Here is a 24,195-nt window from a genome sequence, read left to right on the forward strand (position 1 = left end):
CGACATACCCAAGGTACATGAAAAGACCCGACTAGATACATAGCAATAATTGTACATCGGAATACTAAAAGACTCTCGAGACACACAACAAATAATGACCCTTAAAAAGCTACAAAGCAATAATGACACTAAACACGCGCGTCGATAGACGTCCATCGGAAACCGAAAAATCTATCGAAGAGTCACGCTATTGAATTCTAGAGTAGGCGGTGATATCTTCAATACTCCCCCTCACCGACTACTCTCTCTAAGGACGGATCTCGCGACCATACCAAGCCGAGTTCTAAACTCATCGAACTTTCTTTGCTCCAAGACCTTTGGTGAAGATATCAGCAACTTGATCGCTTGTCTTGGTGTATTCCATTTTGATCTCGCCCTGCAAGACCTTTTCTCGCAGAAAATGATGGTGTACTTCCACATGCTTTGTTCTAGCATGAAAAACTGGATTTTCTGCCAAGCTTATAGCAGATAGATTATCACAAAACAATGTTGTCGAGTAATCTATCGATTGATGAAGATCATCCAATAACCGCACTAGCCACGTACTCTCCTGAGCTGCCATTCTTTGCCGCTCTCGTATTCGCCTTCGTTGTCGACGAGAGACACGGTTGGCTGTCTTTTCCGCACCAGGATACCACTCGCCGATCCAAGATTAAACGAGTATCCAAGTAGTCGAGCGCCTTGTATATTGATCTCCGGCAAAGTCGGCATCGCAATAACCGACCAACTCACTCGATGAGACTTTCTTGTACAAAAGGCCAAAATCAAACGTCTTCTTTACATACCTCGGGATACGCTTGGCTGCATCCAAGTGAGGCTTCCGTGGCTTCTCCATAAATCGACTTACTACTCCCACTGCAAAAGCGATATCGGGCCGAGTTATGGTAAGGTAAATCGGACTACCTACCGGTTGACTGTACATGGTCGAATCTTCTAACTCTCGACCTTCATCAGCACACGACTTTGCATTCCCATCCAACGGAGTAGATATAGGCTTGCAATCGAGCATCCCGAACTTCTCCAAGAGATCTCGTGCATACTTTTGTTGACATAGGAATAATCCTTCCTTTGTCCAATCAATCTCGAGTCCCGGAAAGTGCTTGAGCTCTCCAAGCTCCTTCATCTGAAAACGGACCGAGAGATTGGCTCTAATTCGACATATCTCATCTTCATCATCTCCAGTAATGATGAGATCATCCACATAAACCAAGACAGTTGCGATCTTTCCATCTTCTGCCTTCACGAACAAGCTCGAATCTGCTGGGGCTACAGAATAACCACTTTTCAATAAGAACTCTGCAATCTTCCCATACCATGCTCTCGGGGCTTGCTTCAAGCCATACAATGCTTTCTTTAGCTTGCGGACATATTACGGATGATTTTTACTCCCGAAACCATCCGGTTGCTCCATGTATATTTCTCGATCAAGCTCTCCATGAAGAAAGGCATTCTTCACATCCATCTGCCATAGATTCCACGACTTGCTTGCCGCAAGTGCTAACGTAACTCGAACAGTAGTAACTTTGGCCACTGGGCTAAAGGTTTCTTCATAATCGACGCCATACTTTTGCGAGAAACCTCGAGCGACTAGACGTGCTTTATATCTTTCTATCGACCCATTTGGTCGAGTTTTCAATTTGTAAACCCATTTGCAAGATATAGGACGTACCTCTTCGAGTTTCGGCACCAAGTCCCACGTCTCATTCTTCTTTAGTGCGAGGATCTCTTCCTCCATGGCCTTCCTCCACTCTGCATCCTTCAATGCTTCCTCATATGTCGACGGCTCCACTGCGCCAACATCTTCGATTAACGCCGCATTGGCATACTTGGGGTTTGGCCTCCCCTGCCTCCGTGATCTCCGAAGTCGAGGCTCCTCTTCTTCGAGTTCCTCTACCCGACTTGGTCGAAATTCTTCTGTTTCTATTCGATGCTCACCGGAAGAACTTGTCGAACCTTGTGAATGTGCTTCGACATCCTTTTCGACATCTTTTTCGATAGGCTGATCCTCATCGAATTCTCTCGGCCTTTCTTGACACTCTTCTTCGATATGCTGTGAATCCGGCAATTCGACGGCCTGAGATGACCACCATGACGACAATTCGTCGAACACCACATTTCTCGAAATATAGCACCTCCCTGTTGTAGGATCACAGCACTTCCACCCTTTTCGTTGATCATCATAACCCACGAAAATACATCGAACCGCCTTCTTGTCGAATTTGCTGCGAAGGTGTTTCGGCACAAATGCATAACATACACATCCAAAGACTCTGAAATGACTTACCACATGCTTGCACTTCCATAACCTCTCGTATGGTGAAACGAAGCCGAGCCTTGCTTGTGGTAATCTGTTAATTACATGCGCCGATGTCTTCATACACTCAGCATAAAATTTAGGTGGAACATTCTTCGCATGTAGCATGCTCCTGCATGTCTCTGCTAGATGTCGATTCTTCCTTTCAGCAACTCCATTTTCTTGTGGCGTGTACGGACAAGTAAATTGTCGACGTATCTTGCACTCTCGCAAATACTTCGTGAATTCATTAGAAGTATATTCTCCCCCGTTATCGATGCGAAGACAAAGAATCTTCTTACCCACTTCACTTTCTACCTTCTCCTTAAACTCCTTAAATTTGATAAATACTTCAAATTTATCTTTCATAAAATCAACCCAAACATACCTGGAGAAGTCATCAATAAATGTGATCATATACTTTGATCCACCAATAGACGATTGCTTCACTGGACCAAACACATCCGAGTGAATGAGCTCGAGAGGCGTACGAGCTTTGAACGATGATTCCTCGTAAGGAAGCTGATGTGCCTTTCCATACCGACATCCAAAGCACAAACCACATCTTCTTGAACTTCCAACCGGGGAGGCCCTTCAGCATATTCTTCTGCATTATCACTTTCAACTTGTGATAACTTACATGCCCAAGCCGCGCATGCCACAAATCGGGTGTATCATTCCTTCGGGTTTTGTTTACGTATGCCGTTTGAGCGGACATCACGTAAACGGACTCCGGTCGACGTCCCTCCATGATTGGTCGACTAGTGGGCTTCACACTTTGGTACACCTTAACATCTCGTGGACCGAATATAACATAATTGCCCAAGTCTGTGAGCTGGGACACGGACAATAAATTTTTCTTCATCCCCGGCACGTGATACACATTTTTCAATTCAACCTGCTGTGAATTGAGACGAGGAGTTATCACCGTCTCACCAATATGGGAAATTGGCAACCTCGAGCCGTCGGCAGTAATAACTACACGTCCACCGGTATAATCAAGCGTATTCGACAGCTTGCCTTGATCTCCGGTCATGTGATTCGAACACCCCGAATCAACAATCCAATCAACATCATAATTAATCGACTTATCACTTACAGTGATTAAAGCCATCGAATGGTTCAACTCGGCAATGGACGAGACAAATAACTCATCTTGCACCTCCGTTGCAACAAACGCGTGAAAATCCCATTCTACGTCATCATCGAAATCACTCCTCTTCGATGATTCCGCGACATTCCCTTCAACTCTCTTTGCTCGACACTCTCTGGCGAAATGACCTTCTTTGCCGCAGATGTAACATCGTCCACTACGTCTTTTGTCATTGCCATAGCGGTTCCGCCAAGCTCCCCCTGATTGAAGGCTCGTCTCTCCCGGACGCTTTTTCCATTCTCCACGAAATGGTTGCTTTTGCCTTTCGACAAGACTTTTTCCCGGCTTGTCATCTCTATTGTCAGCACCGATTCTCCTCTGGCCCTTGAATCCTCTTTTATCACTGAAGAGGGCACTCTCATCTCCCTTCATCAAAACCTTAGACATTTGATTATCTAAAGTTTCTTGGTTGGCCAAAATATTCTCCAGTTCGATCAACGTTGGTTGTGTTGCCCATCCATGAGTAGCCGTAACAATACCATTATACTCCGGCTTTAACCCGTGAATAATAATCCTTCTCATTCTCGTTTCGGAGATGGCATTATTTGGATCTAGCTGCGAAATTTCGTCACAAATAGACTTAACTTTGAAGAAATACTGACTCACCGTCATATTTTGTTGTGACATCGACAGCAGCTCGTTCTCCAACCTTTGCAACTTGGCATCATTCGACCTCGCGAACAACGCCGCCAAGTTATCCCATGCCTCCTTGGGAGTCTGCGCACTCTTTATATGCTGCAACAAGTCATCTTCAACATGATCCAAACAAGAGCGTAAAGAGCCTTACTCGCTTTGATGTTCCATCTCCTCGGATCACCATCATTTGTGGGTGCCGTGGTGTTGCTGCCGCCAACAATATCCCACAAATCTTGACCCCGCAAATAAAACCGCATGCGGGTACTCCAATTATTATAATTGGAATTGTTCAGCTTCTCAATACCATTCATCGAACTTGATACGTCCGCCATCCGATTGGAGAAAAGTGCCCGGCTTGATCCCAATCAATTAATCACGATCCCCGATCGTACTCCGTGAGAACTTCGACGTACTCCGGTCCTTGACCGCTTGCACACGAACAATGGTCGCTAACCACCGTCTTCACGAATCACGCTCCGGAAGACTCGATTCACGGCCCCCGATAACCGTGCTCTGATACCAAATGTCGAAAACTCGTAGTCGCGAAGCACGTCTTGATCCTCAAGATGATCGAAGACTATCGAAGGTGAAAGGTTCTCTTCACCCGAGAGAAGTGTTCAAGAGAGGAGATGGACTCTACAAATTACTGTATTCACCTTACTTTCACCTTATCGAAACGATTACAAGACTCGCCTATATATAGGCGTAAAACCAAGACTCCCGACATACCCAAGGTACATGAAAAGACCCGACTAGATACATAGCAATAATTGTACATCGGAATACTAAAAGACTCTCGAGACACACAACAAATAATGACCCTTAAAAAGCTACAAAGCAATAATGACACTAAACACGCGCGTCGATAGACGTCCATCGGAAACCGAAAAATCTATCGAAGAGTCACGCTATTGAATTCTAGAGTAGGCGGTGATATCTTCAATACCCTTTCGTGTGGCTTTGCATCCATAAAACGGAAACATGGGGAACTTTGACCCGGATAGATCGGGCCCACGAAACATTATATAACGCTAAAACTCGGATATTATATATGTATCACGCAAATAATCTATTAATTTTGCTCTAATATGCAATTTCGTTTGTGAATTTTTAGTTTTTCATATTATGGTCATGAACTTTGATCCAAAGTGTAATATTATCCCTAGACTTTCAATTTGTTCAATTTGATCTATAAATTTTGGTCCAATATTTAATATGATCCATAAACTTTTAAACATATTTATATAATCTAGGGACTACGCCAAATATTTACCAATAGGTCAAGGACTACATTGAACAAAGTAAAAGGGTAGGAGCAATATTGGGTCAAAGTCTAAGGATCACATAGCATGAATAAATAATAGCATAACATTCATCATATAACTCGGGGAATAAATTGAGCACGTACCAAAAGTTCAATGGCCACATTGACTAAATTGAAAATTTAAGGATCACATTACACATTGAGATCTTGTTTAGAGACTGCATTGGATAAATTAAAAGTTCAGAGACGACATTACATATTGGACCATTGTAAAGGGACCATTTATGTCATTATCCGGTTCTAATCGGAAAGAGGAAAGGGGCACTCCGGTAATTTCCACCGCCCTCAAACTTGGTGATCATGTGAGAGCCACTATAAAGCTTTTTTCTATTGTCGTTGGCCTACGTACACATGAAAAGGAGTCGGCAATGGAGGAGTCTAACCGACACGTACTTATCTTCCCTCTTCTTCCTCTTGCTTCTCCAAGCAACGCAAACGCGAGCTTCTCCTCTCGCGATCCTCTGCATTCCGGAGCCTAATCGACACTCCTTCGGCCGGAGGTAGCGAGCGATCGAGAGATCCCGATCAGGTACTGGTGCTGACATCGATTTCTCTCTGTTCATCATCACCTTTGGAGTTAACTCTTAGCTCGTTTTGCACTTTCTAGAGAGAGAGAGAGAGAGAGAGAGAGTAAATGGAGGTTTTGGATGGTTGCGATCGTCAGGATTGAATGTGTAATCGGAGGACGAGACGATTACCGTCGCCATGATTGACGTGCTTTATTTCGTTTTCTTCTGTTTCGTTTCGCATGTTGTGGTTCCTTTTTGGAGACCGATGCGAGCTTTCTTGTCTTTTGTTTCGGATTCTTCTGGGAAACGACTGTCGTACGTGAGGTCCATTACAAAACCGTGCTGGATTCTGTTTGCTGAGAGTCCGTTTTCCCTGGAAACGAAAGAAGAAAAAGTGAAAGCATCCATCGTCGTGACGATACCAAAATGATTATACTAAGAATTTGGTAGATGAAGAGGTGGTTGCAGGGAAGCTCCAAGGTTATATATAAGTCGTACTTTATCATCATCATTATTATTATTATTTTCATCTATGGAGCAACTGCAGAAGAAGTAACAAAATTCTCTTGCTCAGCTGAGCCTAATACTGCCGTCTGCAGTTCTGGTCGAGAAGGCTTTAGTTGTTTCCTCGGGAGCATGGTCGGTCGCAGGAACTAGTTTTCTATTGGTTCTTCCGTGGTGTTTCGGCAATCGAACAAGTCGAGTGACGTTTTTTGGGGGGAAATTGGTAAGAATCAGTGGGCTCTATAGGTCTAGTTCTTGTGGTATTTTTGGATTTAAACATGCAGGGCCGCGGTTTCTTTCTTTCTTTTTCTTTTTTAATAATTGCATTTGTTCAATTTTATACTTTGCTATGAAGATGTTTCTTTGAACTATCAAATAGATCATCTTGTTGTATATGGTTTTGGTGTGCTTTATTGATCTATGTGAAGATGGATGCAAAGAAAGGGAAGCATTCTGTCTTCAGTTTTTGCTCTAGTATGTAAACAGTTGGAAAAAAATCCATCTTTATTATTATGTAGAATCCATTTGAATCCCTGAATGACTTAAACATGATTTTGAATCTATGTTCACTTTTTCATGTTTCTATCAGATTTCTGGCAAATTCACATCAACTTGGTCTTTTCCTACAAAATGTTAAAGGCTCATGATTTATGGCCTTTTTGTTGAGATACAGGGGCTATGGTGTTGTTACCAACTTTCCTTGATGGACTTGCGAAGACCATATCAACCAAGAAAGCAAAAAATTGTCCATCTGATGTTGGAAGGGAAGCTGCGAATACCCTGGTCAAGGAAGCACGGAGGAATGAGTCGATCTTGAGTTCTACAGCTGCTGTTAAGACTAGCAAGTCTACTAGACTTGCTTCAGCATGCTCCAAAAGAGGACGCAAAGGTATAAATCAGGATTGCTTCATACTCTGGGAGGTAGGTCATTCAACCATCTTCTGAATTTTTCTGAAGCCGACAAACTATACTGCAACAAAAGAAGAACATTCATGCAAATGGACCTTTCCTAAATTATCGTGCTTCTTTTGGCAGGAGTTTGGTTGTCAAGAGGACATGACCTTTTGTGGAGTTTTTGATGGTCATGGTCCTTGGGGCCATGTCGTTGCAAAGCGGGTCAGGGAATTGTTGCCTTCTTTTTTGCTGTGTAAATGGCAAGAAGCTCTTGGTTTAGGATCTCAAGATTGGAGTTTTGAAATGGAATTTGATGTAAATCTTCAGCACTTTGACATATGGAAGCAATCCTTCCTGAAAACATATGCTGCCGTTGACCAGGAGCTGAAGCTGCATAGGAGCATTGATACTTTCTGTAGCGGAACTACAGCTTCGACAATTGTTAAACAGGTACCCTGATTAGACTCACACTATTTTTTGGCCGCACTAGTGCAATGCATGCTTGACATGTCTGTCAAGAGAATTCTTAAGAATATACTACAATCTAATGTTGTCCGCTGAACTATTAAGTTCAACATTCAGCCCCAGTTTGGCTACATTTACATTAACTGTTCGTTCTCACTGCCTTTGAAAAGATATAGGTAAAATTTTAAGTGTATTTTTTGAACTAACCAAAGCTCATTTAATTGCAAGTTTATAACCATCTTATGGACCTCTCAGGCATAACCTGTCGTATTCTAGCCTGAAGATTTCCTTTTCCATTTTCTGTGATCAGGGTGAAAATCTTCTTATAGCAAATATTGGTGATTCTCGGGCTGTTCTGGCTACTTCTTCTGATGATGGCAGTTTGGTTCCTCTTCAGCTAACCATCGATTTTAAGCCCAACTTACCTCGTAAGCCTCTCTCTCTCTCTCTCTTCATGTTATGTACTTGCTTGTGTGTATGTAAGCATGTGACCCTAAGCATGGAGACACGTTTGGAAGACTTATATTGTGTTGTTGATGTTGGTCACAGAGGAAGCTGAGCGAATAAAGCAGTCAAAAGGAAGGGTACTTTGTTTGCATGATGAACCAGGGTTGTACAGGGTCTGGAGGCCCAATGATGAGGCACCGGGATTAGCAGTTTCAAGAGCCTTTGGTGACTACTGCTTGAAGGACTTTGGACTTATCTCGGTGCCATACGTGACACAACAAAAGATAACCAGCCGCGACCAATTTGTCATTTTGGCTAGTGATGGGGTACGCATTTTCATAATTCATCCTATCTTGCTTGCTGTTATATAAAGCGTCAGGACTTTCTAAATTGATGAAATAGGTAACTTTGATTACTAATTTGGGAGGTTAGCTCTGCGTTTCCAAGATAAGATGATATTAGGTGCAGCTCAATAGATTCTGCGGAAAACTGTGTAAAATGAAGCGATGTGAAAAGGATCTGCTTTTCTCTTGCATTCATGTACTTAAACTATAAGTACTCATTAATCTTTGATCTAATTGATTGAGAACACAGTATAAACTAGGACGAATCATCGTTAAGCTAGCATGGGGGCCTCAAAGGATTTAGATGGGACATGGTTTTGTGGCGGTGGCTCATGAAAATCGCCTAAACTTTCCATGTGTCTCATGTGATGATCTGAGGGTAGGCAACCCAAGCCATGGAATTGATGCGAATATCAGTGAGCTCGCATATTTTTGTGGATATTGCAAGCAGCATTAAAATGGGCACTTATCTTAGAACACAACCTTAAATTGAGATTAAAAGATTATAAATTTTTTATTAGATTATTTGATATATTTACCTCGATTTTCCTGTATAAAGGTTATTGTCTACTCTTATTGATGCCCAAGTAGAAGTACTGCAATGGCTATATGCTAGTTCAGATTCTGAATGTTTATGCATCTATATGCACAGGTGTGGGATGTGATAACCAACCATGAAGCCGTTCAAATCGTGTCGGCGGCACCGGATAGGGAGAGCTCGGCTAAGACGCTGGTGGAGTGCGCTGCTCGTGCATGGAAGCTCAAGAGGCGAGGCATCGCGATGGACGACATCTCGGCTATCTGCCTCTTCTTTCACACTATGGAGACCGATCCGTTCGATCCCCCTTTAAAGGCTCCAACAAGAGGAGTTGGTGTCAAAACTAGTTGAATCCAATCCATGTTTGCGGCCTTTTTAGGATTAGTCGCTGTACGTACAAACGAGAGTTCTTACGTTTGTACATCGCTAACCACATGTCCAATCAAAACAAAAAAAGGCGCTTTCTCCCAGCTCTGTGTATTTCGCCCTTGAAGATGGCAGAGAAAGCTCTACCATCCTCCTCTTCTCTCTTCCTCTTCCTCTTCAATTTCAATCGCTGAATCAACTCTCTTGCAATTCCGACAGATGAAAACAGCCTCAAATAACAAATGGCAGTCGTAAAAGCACCGTTTAATCTGGCAATCTGACTTTTGGGGAATATGTGTCAAAAAGGCGGAGAGGGAAAAAAAGGGGCCCTAGTGAAAAATCCCACATCGACCGTGTGGGAGTTTCGTACGGCCTTTTGGCTCCTTATAAGCTGCTCTACCTCGACAGGTCAAAGGTTAACTCGTCCTGTCAGGGGTGAAAGGCGACTCGTCAATGATCGTTTAGAGACGGCGGGTCGTGCCGACACCTACTACAAACGAACACACCCTCTTTACACGGCGAGCGAGTCCTGCCCTACTTAGGTGGGGTCTCGCCCGCCAATTTTTGGAAGCCTCTCCTCTCGGGGCGGGGCTCACACCTATACTGTACACACGATTCGTTACTGTACGCACAATTCGTTGACTTTTAACTCGTTGACTTTTAACTAGGATGTGGATCCAAATAACAATTCGTTGACTTTTAATTAGGATGTGGGTCTAAATTAAATTTTACTGGATAGAAATTTGAAACGGCTTTAATTAGAACGGTACTGATGTCATTACACGATGGCTAATTGGAAAAATTCTACCGTCATGATTTTGATAATTGGAGAGTTGCAATACTAACAATAAATATCACCGTCTACTTGATGTACGCCACCCACCCATTAATAATTTATCATCATTCATGATTATCTAAATTTAATTACTAACAGGTTCAATTATTAATACGCTAACCAATCATCATTACTTATTCCTTCTTTTATTATTAATTTCTCATGTTAAATTTTCGGAGTGAGGCAAAGATGACGCCCCCTTGACGGTGGGTTGGAAAATTGAATCAATTAGGGAGATATTCCATGTGGGAGTACTCAGCTACTAAACCCAAGGAACGGTTCTCTTTCCTCTATATTGGCCAATCCTCTTTAAAGGGAAGTATATAATGAAAGACTCGTTCGGTGCAATTTTCTTTACAAGGCGCATGACTCAAAGTCGCATAATTCGGAATCCCATTTGGACAAATACTAATTTTCAGCCTCAATCTAATCCCCTGACGTGCCTCAATGGCCTGAAATCGAAAAACAATCCAACTACGGTAATTCTCATATTTCACAATAGGCATCGTCATTTTCCAGCTCCCTAATTAACAATTCCATCATCCTTTTGTACATAGGCATATAATGGTCATTGATCATCGTCCTTGACAGTCGGATCTTACTGTACAATTCCCTCGGCGTCTCATAAATACCCGCACGTTCCTCATGAGAGCCGTCGTGATCCATGTTGGCATCATCCGATGTCGGCAGGGAGACCATGTGCATGATTCTCCCAGGAGGATAAAACCTGTGAGTCTCTAGGGAGTCGGGTGAAGAAGTTCCGGGCTTCGGGCTCTCCGAAGCATCAGCTATCTCATTTTCCTCCTCGGTAATTTCTTTTGCGGCAGCTGCTTCTTCCTTCTGGGCCTGAATGTCAGGCTCCTCCTCCTGCCTTTGAAGCTCCTTCTCCAATTCATACCACAACTCGCCTTCTGTTATGTTTTCTGCTTCTTCTGATGTAGCTCTCCCCCTTGGGATGAGCTCCTCCTCTTCATCTGAACTGTCGATTCCAGATCCCTCACTAGAATGAAGTTCCTTATGGCTTTGCACAGACTCTATCATCGTCTCTTCTGTCAGATGAGATTCACATGCTTTATCAAGTCTAAGAGGAGCTTCAGGCTGCTCCTCAACTTTCGAGTTTGATAAAGAACCCACATTGCGGCGACGAGCACCCATGCAGGACCACGAAGATAGAGACGAGCGAGTCCCAACTATAGCTTGAGCTACATTTTGTGCTCTCTTCATCACCCCCTAAAATAGGCCCATCACACATTAACAACTAATGCAATATGTCTCCTAGTGTCAAATAACCAAGTGCTCAGCACATTCAAACGTGCACAAGGCTGTGAAGAAGACAGCATCTGAAATTTTAATTGTAATAATGACATGTAGCATTACCTGTGTGCTGCTTGAGACTGGGCGTATAAGTGCACTGGCACCAACTACTCTGGCTTTTGCACTAGCCATAGAAGGCAGACGAGATCCTATGGCAGTTGCAGAGCGGTAAACAACATTTAGGACCCTCGTCCGTTCTACTTGATCCCTTAAATCATTCAACCAGGATGATGCTGTCACCTGATATTAGCGACAAGAATACTCCATTAGTTCGACCGTATGAGAGGAATAACAGCATTTTCCCTATTCCTACATATGAAAGGACACTATAACGGGAACAAAGGAATCAATAGTTATCTACCTCCGAACGAAGATCATCAACAGAAACAGCTGAAAATGTTGGCACCAAATCAGAGCCATTTATTACAGTAGTCACAAAATCCTTGCCTGATTCTGCCAACTCCCATGTCATACATGCAGCTGCAGTATGGTAGAATTACGATAAGCTTCGTGCTAAAATTGAATTCTTACCATTCTATCTATACAGTTTCCTTGGTAGGGTTACCAATCAAGTGCATATTTTACCAGAAGCAGCATAAGTATTTCTTTAAATTAAAGTCAAAGAGGAAAGAAGACAACTTTACTACGGTTTCACAAGTTCAGTCATTGCCAAGATAAGAAAGGAAACCATCGCACAAGTTTCAATGTGGCAGATCTAACATCACCAATCCCAGTCCTTCAGAAACAACTGAATCAATTTCCACTAGAAATTCAGCAAAGTCATGAACTGGCAGACGTCAAAATTAGTACCGTACATCCTTCAAACAGGACGATGAAGATTATCGTGTCTAGTCATATATCCTGCTTCAATTAGAGAAGCAATCTCATGATCATGCAGTGGAAACACTGTGATGCCTATGTCAAAGACTACTTTGCTCATTGGTCGGTTAATTTTCCTTCTGATGCTCAGATAAACCTCCTAGTCTCCACCACTAAGTTCGATATCAATCCAAAAAGCTGATAATCTCTAGATCCTGATACCCCACAAGCTTCTAGCAGTTTCATTTTCTTTTGTGGCCAAAAACAAACTACAACCAGTATAAACTAGCTGGAAACAATGTAAAAAAGTAGCATTTGTATTCCCATGTCTACCAACTTCCTTTTTTGCTGACAATTAAGAAAAGGCAACTGCCTACCCAATTGGGTAATATTTAAAGGTGAAAGTCACGTGTTACAGCTTACTCCATCTAAATTCCATCTCACAGGTAATAATCATGTATTAGCATGAGAAATAAATTGTATTTACCAGGGGCGAACGTGACACATGTGGTTGAGGAGAACTCTTTCTGCTCTCTGAGAATGTAGGTTAAGAGGGCAGCAGTACCGCCACCTAGAGAATGTCCAACCACCTGGAAACCGAAATTCAAACACAAGGTTTACAAATTTAAGTAAAACACCACGACTTCATACACATTTGACAGTTTAGAGTTAAAATTTATTTCTATCCCGTTTTTGTTAGTCAAGAAAAGAATTTCACTTAAGAACTTCCAGTGATCCTTCCCAATAGGAGACATAAAGTACCTTAATCTTGTAGTCAGGATGTTCATCAAGAGCCTTAAGCAGGTAAGGAGTACTGAGCTTAGCAATCCAACGAGCAGCAGCAACCATTCCACAGTGCGCGTATCCTAAAACTAAATTGCTAATTCCACCATCACATAAAACTGAATGGTGAAAAGGGACCACTGCACCAGTTGCTGCAGTTAGCGTATCTTTGATGCTATGTGTACCCCGAATCAATAAGAGAAAGCACTTTTCACTATTGTCACATATTATCGTAAAAGCAGGCTTCAAAAGCTGCAAATATCATAAACAAATATTACAGAGTGAGCTCTTGCTCCTTCAAAGATAAATTAGTAATTTACGAGCAATAGGGTTTGCCAAGAGTTCCACCCACAGTGTAATACTTGAAAAACATACTAAATTGTCAGTAAAATAGTCAACAGTGTTGATAATCCACTACTGTGCTGTATATGACTGTTTGAATCTGGCATATAGAATGAGAGTGCGAAATAAATAAAAATGGTGCAGAATGGATCGCCTCAAAAGTCGAAAGGTATCAAGCCATACTTCAAGGAAATAACTGCAAAAGTGATATTCTACAAAGTCGAAGCGTATCTTAAAATGTGGTAAGCTGGCATGCCCATCCGATGTTTGGCAGGGCAATCATTCAAGGTGTCAGATCACTGTGACTGCACTTATGAAGGTAACATACCGCGGCCTTAGGTTTTTGAAGGAGCACGTCTTCTTGAGAGTATCCAGATGACTCCAAAAACACTGGAAATGGCTTCTTAGAGAAAAGCATGCAAAGCGTCAGCAACCTCAAGAGATGATTCACCTTGGCCAGAATCTCAGGGCCCCCCAACCGTATACAGTTACTTCCAGCATATATACTTGCGACTGAGATATCCCCCTGCAAGAATACATCATGCTGATAAAAAGTTTGCAAGGAGAAGAATTTATGACATTATACAGAACCACCGTCCTCTTTCATTAATCTTTACACTTATAGATGTGCAAAATTAGACCTTAGTATGTCTATTACACATGACAAAGCATAAGTTGTTTCATTCCCGTTATTAAAAGCAACAGAAAACAACAATGATACCAACTCTATCATTTCCTGTCTGGATCTCGTACTGGTATTGCTTAAACGTTCTTTGCCAAAGCTGTTTGTGATCGAGACTATGTAAATGGCAGTTTTTCTAACAATCATATAAAATAGTTGACTCGCGAAAAGACATGTGGAATAACAAATTGTAGACAAATTACTTCCAAGGGCCATTCATAACTACAACCAAGGAATGGAACTGGTTCATGCGTTGAAACAGCCGTAATTAAATGAAATGACATACTTCATACTAGGGAATCTAATTACAGCTCGAGCACTCAAATGCTTCAAACATATACGAAACAGTGATCAATCTACTAAACCTATCTTTAGCAACTTCATACAAAACTTTGACACCCTTCACAGGAAAATGATTGCACTGCCATGGCGACATCGGTGAAGTTCACCATTTCAGGAATGAGCGATGACTATCAATAGCCAAGACACTGATAAAAGAGACTCGACTTGCCACGCTATAAGACCTAGTACAGCTCAGCTACACTAATCCAAGCCAAGCGACTGAGTTACCCCAAATTCGATAGAAATTCAAATCAAAACCCAGCCAAGACCCGGAAACAAGCCCATACCTGCCTTCTCATCAGATACTTGATCCCGAACGCCAAGTCCCCAATCGGCCACTTCCCCAGAGTCTCGGAGTACGTGAACCTGAGCGTCTCCGCCAACGTCGCGATCGCCTCGAACAACGTCGCGGGCGCCTGAGCCGGCCGCCGAGCGATCCTCCTCTTCAACGATCGGCTCGATCTCGAAAGATCCCCGCCCCGGTCCCCGGGCTCATCCTCGCCCTTCGGGGCCAGGGTCCTCCTCAGGACGTAGTACAGGATCACCGTTGCTCCGGCCGCGGTGGCCATCGTCCCCGTCGCCATCGATTACCGGCACCGGGGGGGGACAGAGGGTCGAACGTGAGGGGATGAGTCGGAGTTCCGAAATGTGGCTCTGGAGAGTGGAGAGCTTGAGGTCGATTTCGGAGGTGAAGGAAGGAATGTAGCTGTGAACCGGTGATGGCTGCGACCGAAAGAAGAAGCAAGGAAGGAAGCAAGGAAGGAAGGAAAGAGCGAGGGAGAGATTAGAGAGGCTCATCAGCAGTGAAGGAATTTACTGAAATGTCCCGCCTACACTCATTCAGCTAGGTGAGTTTCTACTAGATTCAGGGACAATATAGTCATTCGGCCAAGTTAATCGCAATTATAGAAGGCTTTTTATGGAGATGGGAATGGTGACGACGTGGAGTCCGCAAGCGCGTGTGGGACTAGACAGTGGCTGGATCCAACTTGGGCTTGTGGGCCCGGGCTCGTGGGCCAGCCACTGCTTATCCAATGGCCCCACTCTCTCTCTCCCTCCCACATCGGCTTTTAAAGAAAACAGTTACAACGCCGTCGGACCGGAGGGCCGACCCTCGGACACGACATGGAGAAACGTGACTCGAATCTGACAGACTCATCGAAAGAAATCCGGCCCGGTCTGGCTATATCTCGAAATCGACGCGAATAGACACAATTTTTTTTTTAACTAGATCGTAACGGAAAGATGCCCTGATTGCGTCGAAATATTCTCGAGACGACATGAAATGACGCGAACGTGTCGTGCAACCGCAAACACGAATCCTAAACCCGGCGTCGAGTGAGGTGAGAGGAGGGGAGAGGGGGTTTCGATTTTTCTCTTGAATCTCGTGCTGTATCTCGATAACGAAAATCGCTATTAAACCACTACTCACTCAAGAGTGTACCGAGAAAATTAATCCTTCAATGCCATCGAATGAACCACATGGTTTTCGGAGGAATAATTGAATGACCGTGCCCTTCTCGTGGGCCTTAAGAAGGGTAATTAAATTTATAAACTTCATAAAGTTCGATTCATTGGGTCAACTAGATTAATCCTCGTAGCACTTATTAAAAGCTAGGTCTGGCACCCCAATTGTCTTTAATAGTGATTTATCATTCTCTTTTTTTTTTTTTATTTGCTTGGTCTGTATTATAACCTTTTCTTTTTGGCTCTCAAAAACCACATTAAAATGGCCTTTTCGTGTCTTATGAACGTGCAGTGTCGTGAAAGCTATTCCATAATCTCAGAAAAAATAAGAGAAGGTGAGCAGAATAAGTAGGATTACCTTGGTCATCTTTGTTCACATCTTAGTACATATGTGTTGGGAAAAGTGTCAAAAAAGTCGTAAACCTAATGTATTAGTGCCTATTCAGTCCTAAACCTTTTTTTGGTGCCAATTCAGTTCTAAATATTTTATATTGGTGCCAATTAAGTCCTAAACCTTTTATTAGTGTCAATTCAGTCCTAAACCTTTTACAATAGTGCCAATTTAGTCCTAAAAATTTTGCATTTATGTCAATTGAGTCAATTCGGCCAATTTTGATTGGAAATCATTGGCATAGACGTCAATTATCCTACGTGGCACGGTTGGCGCTAATGTGGATTTTTTAAAATATTTTTTTGATATTTTAAATAGTTTTTAAAAATAAATTTGAAAAAAACCAAAAAAATGCTTAAAATATTATTTAAAATATTAAAATAATATTAAAAAATGTCTAAGTTAGCGCTAGCCATGCCATGTAGGACAATCGATGTGCACGTCAGCGATTTTCGATCAAAATTGGCCGGATTAACTCAATTGGTATAAATATAAAAAAATTTAGATTGAATTGGCAACAATACGTAATGTTTAGAACTAAATTAACACCAATAAAAGGTTTAGGACTTAATTGGCACCAATACAAAAGGTTTAGGACTGAATTAGCACCAATACAAAAGGTTTAGGACTGAATTGGTACTAATGCAATAGGTTTATGACTTTTTTGACACTTCTCCCCATATGTGTTACACATATTAACAACGCCCAAAACACTTTGCAAAATTATTATTATGAAGCTATGCGAAACCCTAGATCATACCAATCCAATTTACTGATAATTCTCTAGAGGCAACATATATAGATATGATATCCAAATAATCTTTCTCATTGAGGTGTGGTTCATACTCCCAATTGGCGAAAAAGTACGGGAGTCCCGCTTCCCGTTGAGCGGGTGGGAGTCTGGGGTAGCCGCAGCGGGGGTTGCAGGGGGTAGCGTCTACGAGACGCTATAGAACTTTTATAGTTTGGGTCCTTTATTTTATTGATACTTTGGGCGACTTGGGCCCATGAATAGCTACGTAATGGATTATATATAAATTGTTGCCGCCTTTCGCCACATATGACTCTTCAATCGATTGTTCTCTCCCGGCATGAAGTAGTAGGGAAGGAGATCCGTAGCCTATGCGAAGCAAGCCTACCTAGCTTGTCTAGTACTAGTAGAGTCGCTCTTTGGGTTGTACTTTCTCAATCCAAATCCTCAATCCAATGCTAGCACCACATCATATAAAAAAAGGATGACACATTGAATCAAATAGATAAGCAAGCGATCCTAGTCCAACAGTACAATTCAATAAATAGCTTTTCTGACAATCATGATAACAATCCGTGACGGCCGATCGAGACAGTCTCCGATAAGGCGGTTAGAATCAAATTATCCAACGTGAACTCCGATTACGGTGATCGGTACATCTTCTCTGTAGTCATTCATTCCATCGAACAGCCGGTGAGTTCATCCATCTCGAACTTCGGGTACACTCTGTGTATAGTCTATCGATTATCACCGTCTGAACTCTCTTCTCTCGGTCCGAGACACAATTAGTCATTCCCTTCAAATTAATTGGAAGATCATATATATATAATTGAGAGTTGTAATAGAGAGATGTGAGGTGCTCTACTTGCTCTACTACTAATTATAGTGAAATTCTCTGTTGGATGTACCCGTAGTTTAAGGATGAACCATGATAAATCTTGTGCGTCGGTTTCTTTTTCTCGCTTTTACTCTCTATTTCGTTATGTTTGTGCACTGAATCGTGTTATTCCCATCGATAGCCAAGTTTAGAAATGCTTATCAAGCAGTCAACAACGGTTTATTTTCCAAAGTAATGAATTCAGGGCGGTCTTTCACCGGCAGTCGGACGGCCCAGCGCATGATTTTTCTAAGGTCCAATGGCTAGCGTGGCACGGCCGCGCATAATTCCGGATTTCTCCACTTGTCTTTTCGCGTGTAGGTTCTGCCTAGAGTGACAGAAGAAGTGGTCATCATGTAGCAGAAATGGAAGTCCAAGGAAGTACGTGTGCCCACGGAACAAGATGAACTTTATCAGATTCTTTCTCTAGGAAAAAGGAAATGGTTATGGCTTTGGGGTTGGACTTTCAAGTTTCAATTTTCGACTTTCTCATCAGATGTTCGATTCTTCCTGCACTTACAAGCTAGGAATCTCATTCTTTTCCTCGAATGCTAATCCAACAAAACACTGCGGGCCACCCAGATTTTATTGTTCTACAAAATTATTCCTAGTTTGGATTAACCTCTTCTCTTTCGCCACACCCTCCTTGAGTCCAAGGCCAAGAACAGTCTGCGTTGCTTTGATCGTGCCAATCTCCCTCAAGACAATTCTCTCACATCACCCTGCAAGCATTCGGGTTCTCGTCGCTGAAGATCGAAGTGATGTTTCCGCTCCCAGCGGCACCGGCATAGCTGCTGTAGGACGCCTCCCCATAATGGTCTATGCTCCGGTATTGACTGTAGTTGTATTGTGGTGGCGGTGATCTCATGTACGCGTATTCGGTGACATAAGGTGACGGCTTGTATGTGTTGTAGCTGTGAGTCACGTAGACCGGCGGCGGCGGCGGCGGCGGCGGCGGCTCGTGTCGGAATGTTTGGTGGCTGCTGCTGCTCGGGTACCTGTAGTAGTGGCCGTTGTAGCCACAGTTGTAGCCGTAAGGTCTGTAACCGTAGTCTGGGGGGTGATGGTATAATACGTGAACCTCGCCCACGTCCTTAGGCATGGAGGGTTGCGGTGACTGGTCTTCTTGCTGAGGCGGTTGACCTTGTTGGGGGTTGGCGGCAGCAGCTGGAGGCGGGTTTGCATCCGGCTGCGGATTTTCCGCTTGCTGAGGTGGAGGCGGCGGGGGATTTTCCTGAGGCAGAGGTTCCTTTGGTGGTTCTGATGGTGGGGCCTCAGGTTGGGAAGGGTTTGTTGCCTCCGCAGGCGGTGGTGCGCCGCCGTTGGGGGCTTGTTCTGTGGGCTGAGAAGGTTCGTCTGATGATGGCTCTTTATGTGAACAGATGGTGGCATTTTTTCTGGTCTTCCTAATGGCCTTGACAATCCTTTCAGGATCAGCCCAACCAACAATTGTCAATTTCTGTTGTGGGAAATCAATGTAGAGATCATATATGCCTGAAATTTTCACAGCAAAGCATGCTCTTTCACCAGGAACAAAAGTCAGACAAAAGAAAAATGAATGAAGAAATCGATTCCACTTGCCATTAATGCCATGTAGCGCCTTCTTGATCTTCTGTACGCACCCATTACAGTCCATCCGGACATGTATCTCTGTGACCCGAGGCTTCTGTGCGGACACGAACGAAAAAGACTTTGCATCATTAGAGAGCTCAAACACAATGACTAACAAAACCAAAACTTTTCTTTTTTCCCAAATGGGGGACAGAAGAAAAAGATGAATCGAGGGAATGGAGTCCTGAAGCATCAATACCTCCAATTCTGCTGGAATCATCAGGCAAAGCTTGGAATGATGAACTAATGTGAAGAGATTGGAGAAGGAGGATGAGGAGAGAAGAGAATGAGCATGTCCAAAGAGAGAATCAGAATAGGTGGCATTTTATTCGTGCACTTAGAAGGGGAATATGTGAAAGGCAAAAGTGTGTGGGACATGTAAGGAATCTCTTTTCCAGGAGTGTGAGGGGAAATCAAATATTGCTTGTGTTCCTCTCTTTCTTTCATGTCCTTGTCAAATGTTAAAGAAGGGTCCGCTTTTGTTTGCTCCCAGAGATGTTGAGCTAAAGAGAATTTGCCTTTTAGAGATGGATGGCTATCTATAGTTGATGGGTGGGGGTGTGAGTGGACTTAGGATATCCAAAACCGACCGGCGATAAATAATAAGAAAAGCAAAAAGGAAAAAAAACAAGGAGTAAAGCGAGGGTGCGGATTGCAGAAGATAGACCAGTGGCATGCATATGGCTGCATCAGTCAAAGAGATGAAAGTTGCTTTTTTGCAAGCATGATTGGCATGCACTCTCAGGGAATCCTTGTGTCTCAAGAAAAGCTCATATCACGCCCCAAACTGATTGTGACAGAAAATGGAGCCCGTCTCTAATGCATTGTCAAGAGGGTTTGCGATGCGCAGAGCCATATTTCGTTCTTGCCATAAAGTTTGGAGCAGATTGGGAGATTAGATTCCCCAGCTGGGATCGAAAGCCCTAGTATTCGGCAAAAGAAGCATTGCCGGTCCATGAAATTTCTACACCACTTGAACGAGAAACTTCTGGACACTAGACCATCCGGTCTAGGCTAATCGCATCATGTTGTGAAACTCTTGATTTCACCTGATGTGTGAGAGGCATTGAGCTGTTTTGGCCTAGTTGGTGATACTATCAATTACTCGCATAAGCTGAAAGGAATAATAGCCCTTATAGACCAGAATTTACTTATGCATGGAGGGCCTGGTGCAGAGGGAGTCTCTGTATCAAATTTGGGTATCCTCCAATTAAAGGACAGTCATCATGCTCAACCCTTTTGCTGGGGACACCTTTGACTGAGAATGGGAAGGATATTTTCCCTGGTCTGCAGTGAATGGAAAAAAAATTCCCTTATGATTGCTTGAACCTGGGTGCTTTACTTAAAGAAAGGGCCAAATTGGAGGGTAGCCATCACTATTACCTGTGGGTTCTGTTCAGGAAATTTCGTGAAATATATCGGCAGGGGACAATTCGATCATGGATTTGTGGTCTCATGGAATCTTGCACAAGGAAAATGTTCCAAAGGGCAAAAGAAACCTCCGTGGTTCTATTCACCCACGGTGGTCTAATGGGATTGAACAGGAAAAGATGTTTTCCTCAGCTCATTGAGGAGCTTAATCTTGATGCAAGTTGCGAACATGGCTCACAGAGTAACTTTTTCGGCACAACATATACTCCATTAAACTTCTCACAGTCACTCCAGCAGTTCATATTCACATAGTTCTGAGATTACATATTAGCTTTTTGGTACGGACGCTGCGTCATGTGCAGAAACATCAAGACCGAGCAACAAGTTCATTTGGAACAGAGCGTTCTTTTATCAGTAGATTCACATGCAAGCAGTTTCCATGATCTATACAGACTTCTACATGTCATCAGCAGGTCTAAGTTTTCATTGTCATACATGCCTCAGACCAATCTCAGAGTCAAAGATCCAATCTTTCCCAGGGATCATCTCGCCGAACCATACTACTGGCGAATGCTGCATGACACCTACCCAAAGTAATCAACACGTCTTGAAGGCCAAACGATCCAAACTTTTTATCTCCATAATCACAACACAGAGGACTTTGGAGTGTTGACTGTCCTACAAGAACATGCCAAATTACCAATATGGTCTTGTCTGGAATGGATTAGAGTTGAAGCTGAAGCTGTAAGAAAGTATAGCTGATGCTGAAGTTAGGCAAAACCATCTATGAAATGTATTTGGTTGTTAACCCGCAAAAGAAGAACAGATACAGACTCAAATTCAACTCAAAGTCTGTAGTAAACTTGAAAACTAGTTGGCATAGTCTTTTTCCTTATTAATTTAAAGAAATGGGGTGTTGAGTCAAGAAAGGCAGGCCATCTCAGTCAAAACTGCCAATCACGCTAGAATAATAGCCTCAAAGGAGAGGAAAACACAGACTTCTCTTCAATTTAAGCTTTTGGGTTTTTTTTCTTTTTGCCTAACTCAAATTTTTCTGAAGCTGCTTGTGATTGGGAATCATTATAATCAAGAAAATACAGTCTCATTATGTCTATCAACATCTAATTCTTGAAGATGATCACATGATGTTTGTGTCAAAGGAACTTGCCAACTTTTAGTGACATGAAACTCCAACCACCAATAACTTAGCCGCCAGCACCTTCCCTTCCACGGCACTCTCTCTCTCTCTCTCTCTCTCTCTCAAATGCGCAGAAAAAATGCTTCTTTTGATAACTTGACAACTTGAGCTATTGCAGAGTAAATTCATAGTCAGATGACTCATAATACTGAACCCAGATTCATCAAACCTAAGTTCACATGACAGTTCCTCTTCAGCTCACCTCAGGAACAAGAACACCATTGAATGAACAAAAACAAACCCAGATCTGCTTAAAGAATTGTTCAAAAAGAGACCCTTTACTTTTACTTGCAGAATAAACGAAGGGCAAGAACAAAAATCTGTTTTTTTTTTTTTTCCTTCTCAAGTGTAGGCATGTGGGTGTGCCATGAGGTAGGCCTCCACAACTTCATACATCCCAATTGCTCTGTCCTTCCCATGCTCTATGTCCTCCTCCTTGATCTCTATGCCCTCTTTGGCTTTGTACTCGCTGGTCAGCTTGCAGATGCACCCGGTGAAGCCGAACGGCTCGAACTTGACCTCGTAGGTCACGTACTCGAGCTTCTCCAACGGCGGTTCGGTTTCGATCAGAGTATACTTGCAGCTGAGATTGTCCTTGTCGAGCGCGTCCATCCGGTGCTTCATGTACTTCAACGGACTAGCTGCGAAATTCGGAAGGAAACCCGGTTTCTTGTTACTCCTCAAGAATTCACACTTTGATATCTAACTTGAGAAAAGAACCAGACAAGAGAGATCGCGATGAATACCAATACGGATCAAGATATGTCTTGAGTTCTTACCTTCGGTGAAGTTGACCTGCTTGACGCTCCCGACCTCCCCATCGCCTTCGAGGAACTCGATGTTCTTGATGGACGCGAACATGAGCTTCGGGGAAAGGATATGCGAGTCGAGGATCAAGGCCTTGAACATCCTGGCCGGGGCCACCTGCGCCCGGAACGTGTGGTGGTATCGGGTCATGCCCATGTTAGCTAAGAATTCGAGAGATCAAGATCGAGAGAGAGAGATAGAGCGGTTTAATCGATCCCTCTGAACTTAGATGAAGGAATTCAGATCGGAGACGATAATGGGAAGAACGAAGAATGCTGGTTTATGTAGTAATATGGGATTGGATCGAACCTGTTGGTGGTCTCCAGTGCCTGAAAGGGGGGAATATAGATAGAATTGGACTTTTACGTCTCCGCAAATCGTTGACCAATTCAACGCGGGGTTCGATTGTTCTATTCTCCAACTCTTACTTATCTTTTCCACGGCTGCTCGATCGAGATGGAATGAAGCTTCCACGTTCAAGTGTGGGGCATATTGGAAGGGCACAAGGTTGCTTAGCAATGACATTTCTTTGACGACGGGGTATAGATTGCATCAAAGGTTGGCTTTCTCCTCTTTCGTGTTAATTGCTTGATGGTGACTATGGTACTGTAGGGTTACTCAAGAAAGGTGGTACTGTAGGTTTACTCAAGAAAGGAATGATCCAAAACCGATATCACATCTTTTGTCGCTTGGCATAACACTTGAACATAATCTTAATTAGTCACCAATTACTAGATTGGATTGACCGTCCACTTATGACTTATGTACTTTCTCCATTGTGATTGGAGTATGACGCGCTTGTCTAGAGAGAATTACCAAAAAAGTCATAAACATATTATAATTATGTTAATTCAGTACACTTTGCAAGTTGGCACTGGTGTGAACGATTGTTTATAATATTTTAATATTTTAATTTTATTTTGTCTGTTTCTTTTGTTTTCCCTCTACTGTTACTCTAGCGGACGAGGGCATCATGGCTCCCGATCGACCTCACCGGCCGAGGGTGAAGGCGGTCTCGCTTATGGCTGGCAAGACCATGGCCACCTTCAGCTGCGGCTGGCGAGGCTGGTGAAGGGCCCCAAAGCCTTCACTAGTGGCCGGCGAGGGCTTCACAGCCTTTGCGAGCTCCGCA

The 24,195-nt window shown here is 43.1% G+C and overlaps 4 protein-coding genes across 7 annotated transcripts; 1 reads left to right on the plus strand and 3 right to left on the minus strand.

Moving 5' to 3' along the window:
- Positions 1–5,727: 5,727 nt before the first annotated feature.
- On the plus strand, positions 5,728–10,068 carry LOC115751742 (probable protein phosphatase 2C 41). Of its 3 annotated transcripts, none has more exons than XM_030689713.2 (6): positions 5,728–5,935; positions 7,093–7,340; positions 7,455–7,763; positions 8,089–8,206; positions 8,328–8,551; positions 9,222–10,068. In XM_030689713.2, exons 2-6 carry the CDS (start codon positions 7,098–7,100, stop codon positions 9,456–9,458), a joined length of 1,131 nt encoding a protein of 376 aa, XP_030545573.1. In that variant the 5' UTR covers positions 5,728–5,935; positions 7,093–7,097; the 3' UTR covers positions 9,459–10,068. The 3 variants fall into 3 exon arrangements, with proteins under 3 accessions (XP_030545573.1, XP_048128459.1, XP_030545574.1); XM_048272502.1 differs by lacking the exon at positions 5,728–5,935 and adding an exon at positions 5,990–6,467; XM_030689714.2 differs by lacking the exon at positions 5,728–5,935 and adding an exon at positions 6,474–6,642.
- Positions 10,069–10,666: 598 nt separating this feature from the next.
- LOC115751755 lies at positions 10,667–15,376 on the minus strand. The gene is made up of 8 exons (XM_030689738.2): positions 15,216–15,376; positions 14,878–15,182; positions 13,895–14,092; positions 13,204–13,476; positions 12,929–13,031; positions 11,984–12,102; positions 11,686–11,862; positions 10,667–11,538 (listed from the first exon to the last, which is right to left on the minus strand). Exons 2-8 carry the CDS (start codon positions 15,172–15,174, stop codon positions 10,795–10,797), a joined length of 1,911 nt encoding a protein of 636 aa, XP_030545598.1. The 5' UTR covers positions 15,175–15,182; positions 15,216–15,376; the 3' UTR covers positions 10,667–10,794.
- Positions 15,377–18,527: 3,151 nt separating this feature from the next.
- LOC115751735 (heavy metal-associated isoprenylated plant protein 35-like) lies at positions 18,528–20,139 on the minus strand. 2 transcript variants are annotated; one of them, XM_030689702.2, is made up of 3 exons: positions 19,887–20,139; positions 19,658–19,742; positions 18,528–19,570 (listed from the first exon to the last, which is right to left on the minus strand). In XM_030689702.2, exons 1-3 carry the CDS (start codon positions 19,905–19,907, stop codon positions 18,789–18,791), a joined length of 888 nt encoding a protein of 295 aa, XP_030545562.1. In that variant the 5' UTR covers positions 19,908–20,139; the 3' UTR covers positions 18,528–18,788. The 2 variants fall into 2 exon arrangements, with proteins under 2 accessions (XP_030545562.1, XP_030545561.1); XM_030689701.2 differs by lacking the exon at positions 19,887–20,139 and having other exon boundaries at positions 19,658–19,880.
- A 2,221-nt stretch (positions 20,140–22,360) lies between these two features.
- On the minus strand, positions 22,361–23,498 carry LOC115751792 (major allergen Pru ar 1-like). The gene is made up of 2 exons (XM_030689790.2): positions 23,036–23,498; positions 22,361–22,897 (listed from the first exon to the last, which is right to left on the minus strand). Exons 1-2 carry the CDS (start codon positions 23,217–23,219, stop codon positions 22,599–22,601), a joined length of 483 nt encoding a protein of 160 aa, XP_030545650.1. The 5' UTR covers positions 23,220–23,498; the 3' UTR covers positions 22,361–22,598.
- Between the last annotated feature and the right edge of the window lie 697 nt (positions 23,499–24,195).

The sequence above is a fragment of the Rhodamnia argentea genome, chromosome 1, assembly GCF_020921035.1.
Source record: "Rhodamnia argentea isolate NSW1041297 chromosome 1, ASM2092103v1, whole genome shotgun sequence".
NCBI lineage: Eukaryota > Viridiplantae > Streptophyta > Magnoliopsida > Myrtales > Myrtaceae > Rhodamnia > Rhodamnia argentea.